This window comes from Notothenia rossii, assembly GCF_949606895.1.
Source record: "Notothenia rossii genome assembly, chromosome: 4".
Classification (NCBI taxonomy): Eukaryota; Metazoa; Chordata; class Actinopteri; order Perciformes; family Nototheniidae; genus Notothenia; species Notothenia rossii.
Window position 1 is genome coordinate 73,731,999 of NC_136902.1, and position 15,730 is coordinate 73,747,728.

Sequence of the window (15,730 nt, forward strand, 5' to 3'; positions counted from 1 at the left end):
TGAATAATTTTGACAAGAGGCCCAACAGACCCACTGAGCATGAAGCCGGCAGAGAGGAAGGGGAAGAGAAAGATTAATTCATCCCAAATCTCCAAAAAATGTGCAGTCATCTCCAAAGAAAACCCTTATAAAAGTATTTCTTCTGACATTTGTGCAGGGGCCAAACACAACCGTACATTCAGTAAAGGAATACAAAACAAACACAGATGTTAGCTTCAGGGATGCTTCAAGCTCAGAATCATGCAGTTCGAACTCTGTTACATCAATATTCATCATAACTGTATCTAACACTATGGATGTTGAGAAACCTGCACCAAGTCAACACCCACATTCTGAAACCTTGACGGTAGATTATACTATGATGTTATATTGTGAAGAGTCAGTGTTAAAGTTGACAGGACAGTTATAGTGTTAGCCGTTAAAGAGTTGCACTATAGTGCGTTTATGAATTATTCAGTTAATATTCATATTTGGCAAATTTTATTTATAAAGCTATCATGATTTATTCAAATGCAGGCTTGTAAAACCGTTTTGGAATAAAAACTAAAGCTTTCCCTGCGATATGAAATGTAAATGTATGCAAACATTAATAATGGCACAAATCCATATCAGCCTCAAACATCAAAGTATGATAGCCAAATTATAATAACTGTTAAGATCCTTCACTTGGAGTATCTCATGTGGTATAACTCTCCTACACATTTATCATAGCTTCAGATGTCCTGACTGATTACAACTTAAAACCATTTAAAAGATGTTGTCTCAAACAGAGGATTTCCAGAGCTCATCTAATGCTTCCATAACATTAACAAGTTGACTCCTATTATTAGTGTAAGTGGTGGTAGATAGATGAGTTATGTATAGAATGTGCTTAAATTATAGAAGTCTGAATCCTATCATCAGGGTCTTGAATATTGACATTCTACATAAAATATTCCAACCCCAGACAAATGGTGTTCTCATTACAATGCAGGGCTCCACTCCCTGTGCGTTTCTTTCCTGCCTGAGGAGCACCCTTGCACATATTGAATTGTACATAAAGGATTAAAAGGCTATCCCACGATTACCCTGATCCTGAGTGTAGCTGAGAGAACTACTCCAACCATAATCGCCTCACATGTCAAATTACTGATTTTAATCAACAACAATAAAAATGCCGTGGAAAGGCTATTAAAAATGTAATTTGTCGCAAAACTCCCTCATTTAGACTTACATAATGATACATATTTGAACCAATTTAGAGGATCTCATTTCAAAGCCTGTATCGTGGCATCAGATTACATAACACATGATTCCGGGTAGAAGTTGTGCTTGCTCTGTTGCGGTGCCAGAGAGAAGAAATAAACCCACAACTGTCCCTTCATGTAGTTTATTCAAGTGAGGAACCATTGTTGATAACCATTCCGATAAATGCCATGGCACTGCACACTGGTCAGGTGCACTTCATAATAACATGTGTTTGCACAATGTACCTTTAACTAAGAGAACGTGACTCAACCCAGAAGGGTGTGTGTGTGTGTGTGTGTGTGTGTGTGTGTGTGTGTGTGTGTGTGTGTGTGTGTGTGTGTGTGTGTGTGTGTGTGTGTGTGTGTGTGTACAAATACAAGGAGCCCAGCATCACTTCCCATCAAAAACAAACACGTCCCATCCGAACTGAGACCGAAATCATATTTTCAGAGAAAAACATAAATCCCCATGCCACATTTCCATTCACATAATTCCCCCATTCGTGATAATACAATTTTAAACCCTGTCCTTCTTGAGCATTAATGTTTTATTTAATGTACAATTAAGCTAAGTCAGCGCACAGGCTGGTCACGCAGTGTACGCAATATGTAGCCCACTGTGGGTTTGCCTTCAGAGAAAATGGTACCCTAGCACATTAGCAGCAAGCTGTCTTTACTTAAAAACACACAACCCTGCTCGCCAGTAAGCTAATTAGCGGGAGGCGCAGTACCGTTGCCGATGCATCTGCTAAACAGAGCCTGCGGGCAGAGGGAGAAGAGGGGAGGAGGAGGAGGAGGAGGAAGACCAGGGGGCGAGAGGATATCTGCCGTCCGGACCACTGTTATAGGGTGCCAGTACACAGAGTCAAACATAAACATTTATATCGTAAGTGTTGAATGAGAGATGTTCTTACCTGCACAGCCCACAAGTAGCAAGGCTAAAAAAATATCCCTTATCTGGACCATCGCAACTCCCGAGTAAACGTTAAACGGCTCAGCTAACGTTTATTTTCCGTTCGCGCCCTACCGTGTTGCACTCGTGTTTCCCTGCTTTATCTCAGAAAATCTTCATCCTAATCTATTCCTCTGAAGCAGGTCGGTGGTAACTGTCAGTAGGAGAGTCGTTGATAGTGACAAGCAGCGGCCAGAGATTAGCAGAGAAGAGCGCCAGTGCACTGTTCAAAGTCTGACTGACAAGCAGAGCCTTCTCACAAACGTGGATCAATCCGCGGAGGAGAGGACAAACCCTGGGAAGTAGTGCGCGAATCTCAAAGGGAGACAGTGTCATCACAGGGAACCCCCCCCCCCCCCCCTTATTGTATCATAATACAAAAAGACAAGAAAAGACGGTTCAAATAATGCTAAGGAATACTATTATTGTATCAGTTTTGAAAATACATGTAAGACTGTATCCTAGCAATAATAAAAGAGGTGCTTAAATAATAAAATTCCAGTAAAAAAAAAATGCATTTAGGATATTATTCATCTTTTCATCAACTAAGCTTAACTAAATTCTACAGTTTATGTATGCTATAACTAAATGCTAAATAATAATATAAATTGCAGTTAATGACCTTGACTAGGCTATATTTATTTTTATTTATTAAAGCTTTAAAGATTATTGAAAACTGGGGGCTTGAATGTGTAATAAGAGAAGAAAAGAAAGTAAAAAAGCTTGGAAAAGCAGCAGAATATTTGAACTGCAAACTAACTGCAAACTAACTAACTAACTTGATGGCGAATGATCTGTCGCCATGGCAACGGTATTTGATGACACCCCATAATACGTTTAGATATGTTGATGGCTGCATCGTTACCAAACATGTGAAGTTTTGGGCTGTTTGGAGCATTTTCACTGTAGTTATGAGAAAACTGTTTCATGGCGAGCATTGTATTGCCATGGCAATGGCATTTGAAGAAATCTCAAAACTGTCCCGTAGATGTCTTCCCGGCTGGACTGTTAGCAAACATGTGAAATTTAAGCACTTTTTGACAATTTTCATAGGAGTTATAGCAATATCGTGTTTTATTGCAAGGGATGCGTTGCCATGGCAAGAGCTTTTGAGGAAAACTCACTAGAGGCACATAGACATGTTGAGGGCTGGACCATTAACTGTCATCTGAAGTCTGGTGGTGTTTTGACCATTTTCATATCAGTTACGACAACATTGTGTATTTAGCGAGGGATGCGTTTCCATGGAAACAGCCTATGGTGAGATCTCAGATTTGGCGTAGAGCTGTTGAGGCATGGACCGGTGATATACAAGCGAAGTTTGGGGAAGATCGGACCGTGTCCATTGGAGTTATAGCGACATTGTGTTTCATGGCGAGGGATGCGTTTCCATGGAAACGGCATATGATGACACCCCATAATTGACATAGAGCTGTTGAGGGCCGGACCATTAACCATTATCTGAAGTCTGGTGCTGTTTTAGGCCATTTGCATATAGGTATCACAACAACATCGTGTTTTATGGGGAGGGATGCCTTTCCATGACAACAGCCTATGGAGAGATCTCAGATTTGGCGTAAGGCAAGGCAAGGCAAGTTTATAGCACCTTTCAACACAAGGCAATTCAAAGTGCTTTACAAAAAATGAAAGACCTTAAAAAAATGGCATTTAAAATCAGTCATTAAAAAGCAAAGATAAAAATAAACATTAAAAGAAAAAATACATGGATAAAAGTTACAGTGCAGCTTAAGATGTGAGTAGTTCAATTAAAAGCAGCGACAAAAAGAAAAGTCTTTAGCCTTGATTTAAAAGTAGTCAGAGTTGTAGCGGACCGGCAGGTTTCTGGGAGTTTGCTCCAGATATTTGGAGCATAATAACTGAACGCTGCTTTACCATGTTTAGTTCTGACTCTGGGGACAGAAAGCTGACCAGTCCCTGAAGACCTGAGAGATCTGGATGGTTCATAATTTAGCAGTAGGTCAGAAATGTATTTTGGGCCTAAACCATTCAAAGCTTTATAAACCAGCAACAATATTTTTGAAATAAATTATTTGACACACAGGAAGCCAGTGTAAAGACTTTAGAACAGGAGTGATGTGATCCACTTTCTTAGTGTTAGTGAGGACTCGAGCAGAGCTGTTTGACCGGTGATATACAAGCAAAGTTTGGGGGGCGATCGGACCGTGTCCATTGGAGTTACAGCGACATTGTGTTTTATGGCGAGGGATGCGTTTCCATGGAAACGGCATATGATGACACCCCATAATTGACGTAGAGCTGTTGAGGGCAGGACCATTAACCATTATCTGAAGTCTGCTGCTCTGAGCATGTCAGTTGGAGTTATGACATCACCTTGTTCCATGACACAGGTGTTTATATTTGAGCTAACGATGTGTCCAGAGATCAAAGGTTTCCATGGCATTTTGTTTAATTATTTAGCTTAATTTTTTTTTATCTTTCAAGCTACGAGATATTTTCCTACGTTTCTCATGAAAAATGATGTCTCAGGAATGTAGGGTTTGGGAATTATGGCAGGTTTAAAAGAAAATATGAAGGCAAAAGGAAATCTGTCCTCCACTCTAGCTGTGACATCACGCACTCTAAAATCTGAAGAAGGCCTCTTTACCAAGGTCTGAACAATGTTTAATATCTCTAAAGTACAAATCAGATTCAAAAGTTGTGTTACACGAATAATATCAGAAAGATGTGTAACATTTTAAAGATGGAATGAGGTTTCTGAGTGAACGTATGAAGGAGCAGTTAGCAGTTGAAGTTGCATGAAGATTGTTGAAGTCTCAAGAGTTTCTCCATTGACTTCCATGTTAAAAATGTGATGAATTATGGGATGTATCTCTGGAATTATGAAAGTTATGAATAAGAAAAGTAATAGCCATCGATTCCTGACCGAGCTGAACGTTTTGATGTTTGAACGGAGTTTCTGCGATGTGGAATGTGGGAGAATTTAGTTCGTAGCATAACAGATAGTAGGAATGCTGTATCCGCATTCCCACTAAATAATCATAAATAATTAGGCTAGCAGCCGAGAAACAAATATTCTCAATTTTTTTATTATAATTGTCAGGTTGTGAAAAAATCCCTTTGAACAGGACTTTATTCATAATATTAAACATATAAATTAAGTATATATAATAAAGTATTTGTAAATAGACTTTTATAAACAAAATGTAGAACTCAATATAAAAAGGATTAAAAAAGGATAGTACAACCTGGCAACCCAAACTTTGTGTTATTAATAGTAGTTTATGATAAATTAATTAATAGTATTTGTTAACTTATTATTTTTATTATAAGTATTAATAGTAGTAGTCGTAGTATTAGTAGTATCAGTATAGCATGTATATATAATTATCATTATAGCCATGATTGCAAAGTTTATGTTATTTAAGGGCTTCATTGTTTTTACCATTGTGTCCATAGCCAAGAGGTCATTAGTCATTTACCAATCATGTGTTATGTTTTTCTTTAACTACTTATTAAAATAAATTTGTAAAATGTTCCTTAAGAAAAATCAGTATTGCCAAGTATTATTGCAATCTTCCATTTTAAGGCTGAATAGTGACAAGCAGCGGTCTGTTTCTCATAACAGACGGTTTTAGCAGGTATATTTTTTTCAGTCATTTCATCCACAATACTTTTAATGATTTTTAGAAATTATTTTGTGAACGCAACAACTGTTTTTGAGGCATCTGGTCAAAAATGTTATGAGATTTTTTTCTTCTCGCCCAGCCTTAATGAATAACGTGATTGTTCAAAGGAAGTTTCAAAGCTTTTATTAAGAGCCCTTGGAAATAGTTGTGTTGGAAAATCTATTTATTTAGTTTACTTTATTGATTCAATCTTTGTTTTTCCTAAATATAGTGAAAGTGGGGTGTGAATAATATTTAAATCAGCCTTCAAAAGCTATCAAGTGTAATTTCTTTGTAACTGTAAATGGACACTCCTCGAGGTTAGTATGATGTGTCTTAATCCTCAATGATAAATATAAAATGCTGATAAACCCAAATTGTAAATGCTTTTTACAATATAAATCATTTTGCAATCATGAATTGTTAGGGGTTTTAGTTTTTTTCGTCATATTATATTTCCAGAAGATACAGATTACAGATAACAGACTTTAATACAGTTTAATTTGTAATTTTAAATACATACTTCTCATTTATCTTGTTAACATCAGTGTTGCTTTACAAAAGAACAGCTTGTTTTGCTTTTATCAAAATCATTCCAAAGAGATAACAACACGATAGCAAAAAGCCCAACAAATGCTAAAGAAAACCCACAGTCATCAACTCTATACTTTTCAAAAATGCTGCTACAGTATGAGTCAAATACTCGGCCGAACTCCCTCGCCTCTCCAATGACCACAGAGAGCCTTATGCAACACACTTTTATTAAGGCTTTAAAGTGAATGGTGCCTGACAGAACAACAATGCAAAGTGAAGAGAAAGTTGTTTGCTCGAACAGGGTGGAACTGAAGCATCTGGCAGCCTGAGACGGCGGTCTGCCTTTGATTTGTTCACGGTTGGCCAGCAGACACATGCAAAGGGCCAAAATGATCAAACCCAAATCAATCTGCTGGCTGAAAATGCATTGTTGTCCAATCCTGCACATTTCCTGCAATCCATCCTTCTATAGCAATTCCTTCCACAAATACCATCTTAGGGTGTGTGGCCCCAAAAATGTTCAGACATTCCTCCTTCCTCTTTTTTTTTAACACCCATCTACTAAGAATTTAATAACAGCGTAAGGGGGGTAGATGGGTTAATGGCACTGTCGGGGAGAGCAGGGAGGTCTGAGTGGCGTTTGTGCTTGGGCATCATAGATAGGCAGAGTGTGACTCAGCTAGTGACTCATGCATATAAATGGCCTCCGAAATATACGGTAGTGTTTTATTCAGTGTGCATTGGAGTTGAAGCTGATGTAGCTTGTTTTGTTTTTTTACTTTAGGTTTATCTTTTTATTATAGCCTTACACTTAGTTCATTAATTAAAAAGCTTAACTTGAGATATAATTTTCAATTAGTCTGTAGAAAACTATAAAATTATATAATTTCGAAAAATGTGTTGTGTTTTTTAACTTTGTGCTCCAGTCCTATTTAAATTGCTCTCATCTTTTTCACTTGCAGTGTAACATCGGCATGCCTTAATCTTTTTCATAAAAAATGAATTTTCCTACTGATGGTGTCTCCTAAGAGCCTTCAACTCCATTTCTGTTCAACTGAGTCAGCTGTCAGTTTGTGGTAAAGCACACATAACATCCCCTTTTATCTACCTCAATCACCCATGAATCCTTTTAAAAAATGAATCAGTTACAGCTATAACACTAGTACACAAAGTAGAATGTACATACTGATGAATTCTATCAGATTGGATAAGCTTAGTTTAGATCAGATTTGATTAAAAATACTTTATTGAACCACAATATGGGATATCTTTGTCACATGCAAAAGCATGTTAACAAGGTATTGCATGTGAGTTCAAAATTGAACAAACATTTAAAATAGAAGAAATTAAAATAAATATATTAAAAGCAAAAACATAAACACATATACAAGCCTTAAACTTAAAACACACGTTCCAGACACACCAATCTATCCGTTTTGTGTTCCCCGTCGCTCTGTTTCTCTTTACAGCTCATTTCAACCCCCCCTTTTTCCAGCCTCCTCTCATACTGTTTCAGCCATCACCACACATGAATACTCTTTCACGCGTACATGCACATTGCTGGAGATCGGAGGATGTTTAAAACCAACCTCGTCTCCGCGTGTCGTTTGGTAAGCTGGGTAAATTCGTAAAAAGGAAGGGATTAAGAAACACCAGAATGCAAGTTAAACAATAATCTTGTTTTAATGATAAAAAGTAACAATACAAATACAAAGGAAGTACTTCCTGCTCTTTCTCCTGTCTTACTCTCTGGTCAGCCTGAAGAAAAGAGAGCGAACAGGAGGAGGTGTGTGGATGTTTCCCCCAGAGGTCATCTCATTGGGAGAGACCAACACATGGCCTGTCGTACCCAATCAGCGCGACACAGCAGAAGAAACCCGGAAACAAAAAGTCTCTTTCAGTTTGACGAAAACCAGATACCTTTTGGTGTCTGGAACGAACCTGCTTTAAACAACAAGTTTCCTTATCTTATTTCACATCTTGCAACCAGCACACACACATCCCCTTTATGGCTCTTTGTCTCTGTGGCCATCTCCCCCCCCCCCCCCCTCAGGTTACCACACACAATTTAAAAATATGTGTTAAGATATAGTTGTTATAGTTGGCTAAATATACGTAATACATGTAAATTACCTTCATATCAATAATAACGAGGAACACATTACCTATGCTCTTAAGCAGTATTAGAGATGCTTTTCAAATAGTCAAACTTCACACAGGCCCAATATAGAGAACACACTCATTTGTCCTGCAGCCTTTCCAGCCATTTGAGCTATTGTTCACATCTTTACTTCAAATAAAAGGTTTCACATTGCATATTTCCAGCTTCCTTTACACATACTGTTATTATTAATACAAAGTAATTAACCACACACATCTATTTAAAACAAGTAGATTTCCCTGATAATTGACATGCTGAAAATCTTAAGAAGAATGTCCTCTCCCCCAGCTCTCTCGTTCCTGTCATAAAAGCTGCTTCCATTTCATATAGAGTAATAAAACATGTTTAAGCAAATTTCTCCACAATGTTTGTAGCCACTTAGTACCCACACATGAAAGAATAAAAACAGAGGTATAGTTGAACAGTAATCACGCAGCACATATATTTACTGCAATGAAAACACACACACATCTGCCCTAAGCATGTGGAACGCACCCTCTTCTTTTACGATGGAAATATTCCAGAGTTTTGGAGCTATGCCCAAATAGAGAGGCGAAGTCCCGCCCATCTACCTCCGACCCATGGGACCCCGGAAGCGGAAAATTATACATTGACGTCAATGGAGAGAGAAAAGTCATCTTTCGATCCCGTTTGAATTGTGCCACGAATGACACATATGATGTTTGTCAAATTAAAAGAACATTTTGCAAGTCAAAAAAATAAAAATGTGTCGTAAAACTGTGAAGTTACAATTTTTTTTGTGTGAAACCGCTCAGTGAACTACAGGTCTCTGGTCTCGCACAATACGCGTCACCATCACAAAGATGGCTGTCACGTTAGTAAATGTCACCTGTTTCTTTCAGAATGAGGCGAAAAAGTATAAAAAGAGGTGAAAATCACTACAAGTCTGGGCATGTTGAGAGCTGTACATACACGAAAGGGAGCGGTTCTGTAAGAGCCAGCATGCGGGACCGGCTTTACAAGGTTTCAGTGAGTAATATGAGTGCAATGTCTAAGGTTAATGTCAGCTAGCTAACAAGGTACACTAATGTGTTTTGTTTTAGCAACTAGTTTTCTCCTTAAGAACTTTGTGGTGTCTGTGTATGCTGTGGATAACATTAGTGTTCACAAGAACAAGATACACTCCCGTGTTTTGTTTTAGTTGCTCTTCAGATTGAAGCGGCCAGTTCTATATCGACTATATGTGTGATCTCCTTTTTACATCTCGTTGTGTCATTTGAGTTTATTTGCTGTGTGTAGATTCAAGGATTTTGGTTATCTTGTCCAGGGATGCAAACTTGTCACCTTTCGGCGAAATTCTCCGTTTTGAATCCAAAATAGGTCGTTTTTATGATTCCTGTAGATCTGCAATAAAAATATTTTTGGGGTATGGGAGGGGGTCTGGGACCCGGATTAATGTGCGGCCGCGAGCTTTTTTTTATATATTATAATGAAGCGCGAGCTGTGTGCTCGAGTCTTCCTGCCTGTCGGCTCTGCTCATGATGTATAATAAGCCTCTGCTGCTCGGCGATGATGGTCTAGCTTCAGCAGCTACATTACCTACGGTGCGTTCGTTAATATTAACTGTGCGTCCGGAGTCACTGTGGCACAGACTGGACCGCTGGTGAACAGCTGTTAGAACGGGCCGTTCAGGTGTTCAGAGTAGAGCTCCCTGTCGGAGCGGCAGAGCGTGATATGCACTGAAAAGTTTTTTTTCCCCGTCGCAATATTATCGTTGAGCTAGCTAACTAGCATACATTGTCACTATCTGCTAACGTTAGCTTTAGCCTTCGTTTTCTAATCGTTTTTTTCATAGGCTATAAACAGAGGTGGTATAAGTATATATCTTGAAATTGATTAAAAGTAGAAGTACTCAGTTCTTGTACTTGAGTAAAAGTAGAAGTACCAGAGTGTAGGAATACTATGTTACAGTAAAAGTCCTGCATTCCAAATGTTCCTCAAGTAAAAGTAGAAAATTATTATTATCAAAATATAGTGAAAGTAGCGACAGTAAAAGTAGTCATTTTGCAGATTGGTCCATTTCAGAATAATATGATATGTTTTATAATGACTGATCATTAAAGTGTTATCAAAGCTGGTAAAGGTGCAGCTAGTTTGAATGACTTTGTATACTGCAGGCAGGGTAGCTTTTGGATTTACTCCAGGTGGAACTAAAGTCTGATTTAACACTTGATTATATTTCACATCATTCATCCACATCTGTAAAGTAACTAAAGGTATTACATACATGTAGTGGAGTAAAAGTACACCATTTACCTCTGAACTGTAGTGGAGTAGAAGTACAAAGTAGCAAAACATTGAAATACTTAAGTAAAGTACAAGTATCTCAAAATTGTGCCCAAGTATAGTACTTGTTGAGTTTATGAACTTGGTTACTTTACACCAGTGGCTATAAAGATAGAAAGACTAAGCCTTGCACAGAGGCATGAAAATACATTTTCAAAATGCTCAACAGTGCTGCCAAAATTATAAACTGACTGCTACACAATTAAAATAAATGCTTTTTATATATTTCTATTAGATGTGACTCTATGGCGTTTCTGTTAATATTAACACTGCTGCTTTAGTTGTTCTGACTGCTAAAATCCTGTTATTCCTAATTTTAAAGCCGATATTCTGTGGGGTCAGGGGGCTCGGATCCTTGTCACCTTTTTCATACCTGATGAGTTTGCATCCCTGTTGTCAATTTGTTTGGTTATCTAGGCACAGCTGTGTGTGACTCCCTCTGGTACACTGGTATGTGTTTTCCTAATGTAGAGAGCATTGATTAATTAATAAACTACACACTGACTCTAGATCCTGACCAAATCTTTATTTTTTGATCAAATGTTTTTCAAAAAAATGTATTGTATATTATATAACAGCTGCACATCACAGACCGGAGTCTCTGCTGCTGTGGACCACGATCATCCTCCCCATCCCCAAAGACCCTGCATGGCATGGAAATCTCCTCCTCCTGGAACAATTCTACACCCAGCATATGCTCCCTGTGTTGGCCAGTAGAGAGGAGGACATTTAAATAAACATACTCTTAACACCCTCGGACTCTGCGTTGTGTTTCGTATGTGTGATGGGGTGTTATGCAGAGGGGAGGAAAACAGGACACAGCAGATTGGGATTGTGGTGGAGATGCTGAGCAGTTATTTAATTGTTGCGTGTAATTATTATTATACTGCGTGCTTCTTAGTTATTCCATCTTTTGCTGTAACATGGATCTGTATGTAACTCTATATTTACTTGTTATCTACCACACTTCCTTCTACATCATACACCATCATTATACATGATAGTGTATATAGGATATATATTTATTTGTATACATATCTGTAAATTGTATAATTTTATTTTTCGTATTTGGGATTTCTCTTTTGTCCACTCAAATACACTTGGCCCTTTCTCTTTTCCATGTGGAAAATGGCAGCTGCATATTCTGCTTTTCTCATCTGCTCCCTGTCTGCTCATCTACGATGAGAAAATTATATAATTAATAATAATCATTTAAACCTGTTATTACCAATATTTCACAAATTCTTCATGTAAACTTAAGAGTACAGCTGTATGTTGAGTATGTCAACTTGGCTTGGTTCATCTTACTGGGGGGCAGCTACATGGATGTCAGTGCAGTCCACAATAATTTTGCAGCTGAAGGCAGAATGAATTTATTATTGACTCAGAATGAAGCACAACTTCATGTCATACAATACATTGACTTTATTTGTAATTGTGTAAAAAAATATGAATATTGATTAGCAAGCAGGACCTGCAGGAACAGAGAATGGTGATGGATGGAGCTGGGAAGAGAGAAGAATAAAGAAAACAGATCAACTTTATTATCGGATATTAAAAATTCAATTTCAAAACAAGTTGCAGCTCCTACAGTTTTCTAGTATGTAAAGATGATTTCACATGACCAATGCAAAATATCACACTCAATACATGTGTGTCTCTGGGGGGTGCATTGTGCCTTTGATGTATATAAATAATATACCATAACCAAATACTATTACGTACAGTGGAAATCAGGTTGCCAGAGCAGGTCAGTCCAGTGTGCTTGTTCCTCAGGGTCTCAGCAGTTACAGGTGAGGTAAAGAAAATAAAAGAGAAAAAGGTCAGTAACAACACTTTAAAGTAACAACACTGAATAATTATCTCTTTTAATAATTTTCTCTCAGTAATCACTCAACTACTGTCTTTCCAACAAACAGATTGACTCACTCTCACTATCATCACAATGAAACACATCCAGAAGAATGTCATGCAAAGCTGCCTGCCTTCCTTCCTTCGACTCTCCCTGAACTGCCTGATCTTTTAATGGTCAATGTTAACCATTTGTGCAGATAGCATTAAGTAGAAAAGATCGCTGATACTAATGTGGGGTTAGCCTACCTCCCGCCCCCTTAGCACCTGGTGGAGGGGGCGATAGGCTACTCTTCAAATGTTTCACAAAATACTTACCATCATGAATACTGTTACTGTTTAACATTTCGGTTTACTTCGTGTTAAGGCTAATACAAATGACAAGGCTAAGTAATGTAATATAATGCTAACTAACATGCTCGCTACTAGCTAGGTAGCTAACTTGACTATGTTCCATGCAAAACATGTATATTACCTGATATGTTTGGTCCAACGACTCCTGGTCCTTTCATCAGACGGGAAGCGATAGAACGAGCAAGTGGTATGATCTCTTTTGTGATTACAACCTCGTACAAAGCACACAGGCATCTTGTAAAAGTGAATTTATTGGAGCAATCTCTTATATTTATTGGAGGGAATAAATCAGTCTTCTTCTTCCTCTTTGCTTTGCGAGTCACAACCAGCATTGGAGCATTATCGCCTATGACATCACTTACGCGACCCAGAATGCATTTGGGATTTGTAGTCTTTCTAGTTGCGTATTATTCATAGTCTTATATTTCAGCAGTTTTACGACAAACTGTGACTTTTTTTGCATGGAAATGATTGTTTAAGATTGACAAACATCATATGTGTCATTCGTGGCACAATTCAAACGGGATCAAAAGATAACTTTTCTCTCTCCATTGACTTCTATGTATAATTTTCCGCTTCCGGGGTCCCATGGAGGCTCCCGGAAGGGGAGGGACTTCGCCTCTCTATAGAGAACCGCAGTGACGCGTCGTAAAACCCGGAAGTAAGTTAGCATTTTTAGCACGTCCGGTTCCTTCCTCAAAAAGCAATGCATTTTTTCCATAGGGTTTTGGAAAATAGCTCGAAATAAGGTCTGTGGTTGACACAAATTTAAGAGGTAAATCACGTTTTGTTCTACGACATTAAATACATCAGCAGTGACCCCACTGGGGATTTTTGAAGGGTTTACGTGTCTGAAAAACGATGGTTGTTACCGAATGGCTGAATAGGACTACAGAAATGGTCGAGGCCGTTGTACGTCATTACGCCGAACACGTAAACACTCCCGCTAAATTTGTTTTCCCCTGTGTTCTGCTTGAAAGCAAGTACCTGCATATCTTTAGTATCTGTATATCTATATCTGACCATTAGAATCTGTATTTTTGAAATTGTCGTTTTTAACACCGTAGTTTTACAAATTATAGAATAATTAATTAGCAGTGTTTTCCAATTTTACTCGGCAGTTCGTTTCGTTGGCTAACGTTAGCTAACGTTAGCTAAAGCTAGCGCTACTAGTTATCTACGCAATGGTTTGTTGCTTTGCTCCGGGTTGCAGCCACAGGTCTTCGCATGAAACGTGCTTGTTCTATCGTTTCCCGGCCAACGTTTTCCAAAGGAGAGTCTGGATTCGTGCCATGAGGTAAGCTGACGTTACATTTTTGTCCATGTCACGGTGAAATGTAAATAATGGGTAGTGACTGTATCGCCGTTATAGAGATGGCGCTGCTGAAAAGACCGCAACATAAGTAAAGATAATGAATACATCCTATTAAAACCTGTGTGGCTTATATGATAAGTCTTATTAGTACAAGCAGCATAACGTTTCACCATGTAACTAAAGATTGTAGTCAGGGAAATCAGTTTGACATATTGAACTAATAACAAATCACCTCTGGCTGGCAGAGAACTCTCTGCTCCATAGCTTCTCTTGGACGTAAAATCACATGTACATTCTACATTTATATTCAATTTAATATTCCATCCCTCACATACTTTTGTATATATAATAACTTATATTTTGTTTTTCTTGTTATGCTGCTGCAACACAAGCATTTCCCAAATTGGGATCAATACAGTAATATCTTATCTTAATTAATTAAGAAATATAACTATTATAATTAGTGAAGCAGCTGACACCTATTTTCAATATGGATTAAATCTACCATTTATTTCTTTAGTTCAATTTTCATCTATAAAAATGTCAAAATAGTGAAAATGTTCACGAAACTTATCAAAGTGCAAGGTTATATCTTTAGATGTTTTGTTTTAGCCTATGTACTGTATGTCTTAATGCAACAAGATGCCCCCAACAATCCTGATAGGGAGAGCCACAAATCTGACTCATGGACCTGCATCTGAGTTGCAGTGGTGAATGCCCTGACACCCTCACATTCATTCATAGTCCCCTACTGTACAGACAAAACACCATCAAGGGCCTGTTGTTGCCCTAGCACCCTGGCAATAAAGGAAGCAGTCACACGCTTTGACCTCAGGACAGCTCCAAAGTTGCTGGCAGTCAACCTTCCTTTCCTGAACAAATGCCAGTTTGGGTTGGTTTGCTGACCAGTTGTAGCCACCTGAATTGCCCTCTGTTGCTCTTCAGACAATGCCATGCTTGCCACAATTGCCTCAGGTCCCTGATGCCCAACAGATTTGATAATTTCAGGAACAGTAAGTGTTTCCAAGCTGTAGTGTTCCTCTTCTGGCTCGGGGGAGAGAAGCCAAGAAATTCCTGAGAACCTGCCCCCGAGCCTATCCCTCAGCCAGTCACGATCTTCGGAGGTGGGCTCTCTTGTCAGCGGGTTAAATTAGTTATTGGTTTCAACAGTCACATTAAAACAGTTACTAAATCAGCTTACTATCACCTAAAGAACATATCTAGGATTAAAAGACTAATGTCACAGCAGGATTTGGAAAAACGTGTCCATGCTTTTATCTTCAGTAGACTGGACTACTGCAATGGTGTCTTCACAGGTCTCACTAAAAAATCTATTAGAAAGCTGCAGCTGATTCAGAACACCACTGCTCGAGTCCTTACCAA

At 38.4% G+C, this 15,730-nt stretch overlaps 1 protein-coding gene and 1 long non-coding RNA gene across 11 annotated transcripts in view; both read right to left on the reverse strand.

Annotated features, from left to right (window-relative positions):
- ncam1b (neural cell adhesion molecule 1b) overlaps positions 1-2,428 on the reverse strand; it is a 75,713-nt gene extending 73,285 nt beyond the window's left edge. For all 10 annotated transcript variants that reach the window (XM_079677315.1, XM_079677310.1, XM_079677312.1 and 7 more), the window contains exon 1: positions 2,141-2,428. In XM_079677315.1, the coding sequence (XP_079533441.1) occupies positions 2,141-2,192 (52 nt within the window). In that variant the 5' untranslated portion in view covers positions 2,193-2,428. The remainder of the gene's footprint in view (positions 1-2,140) is intronic.
- A 9,804-nt stretch (positions 2,429-12,232) lies between these two features.
- LOC307036189 lies at positions 12,233-13,646 on the reverse strand. The gene is made up of 2 exons (XR_013807295.1): positions 12,553-13,646; positions 12,233-12,332 (listed from the first exon to the last, which is right to left on the reverse strand). It is a non-coding gene; the product is annotated as an uncharacterized lncRNA (long non-coding RNA).
- Positions 13,647-15,730: the final 2,084 nt, after the last annotated feature.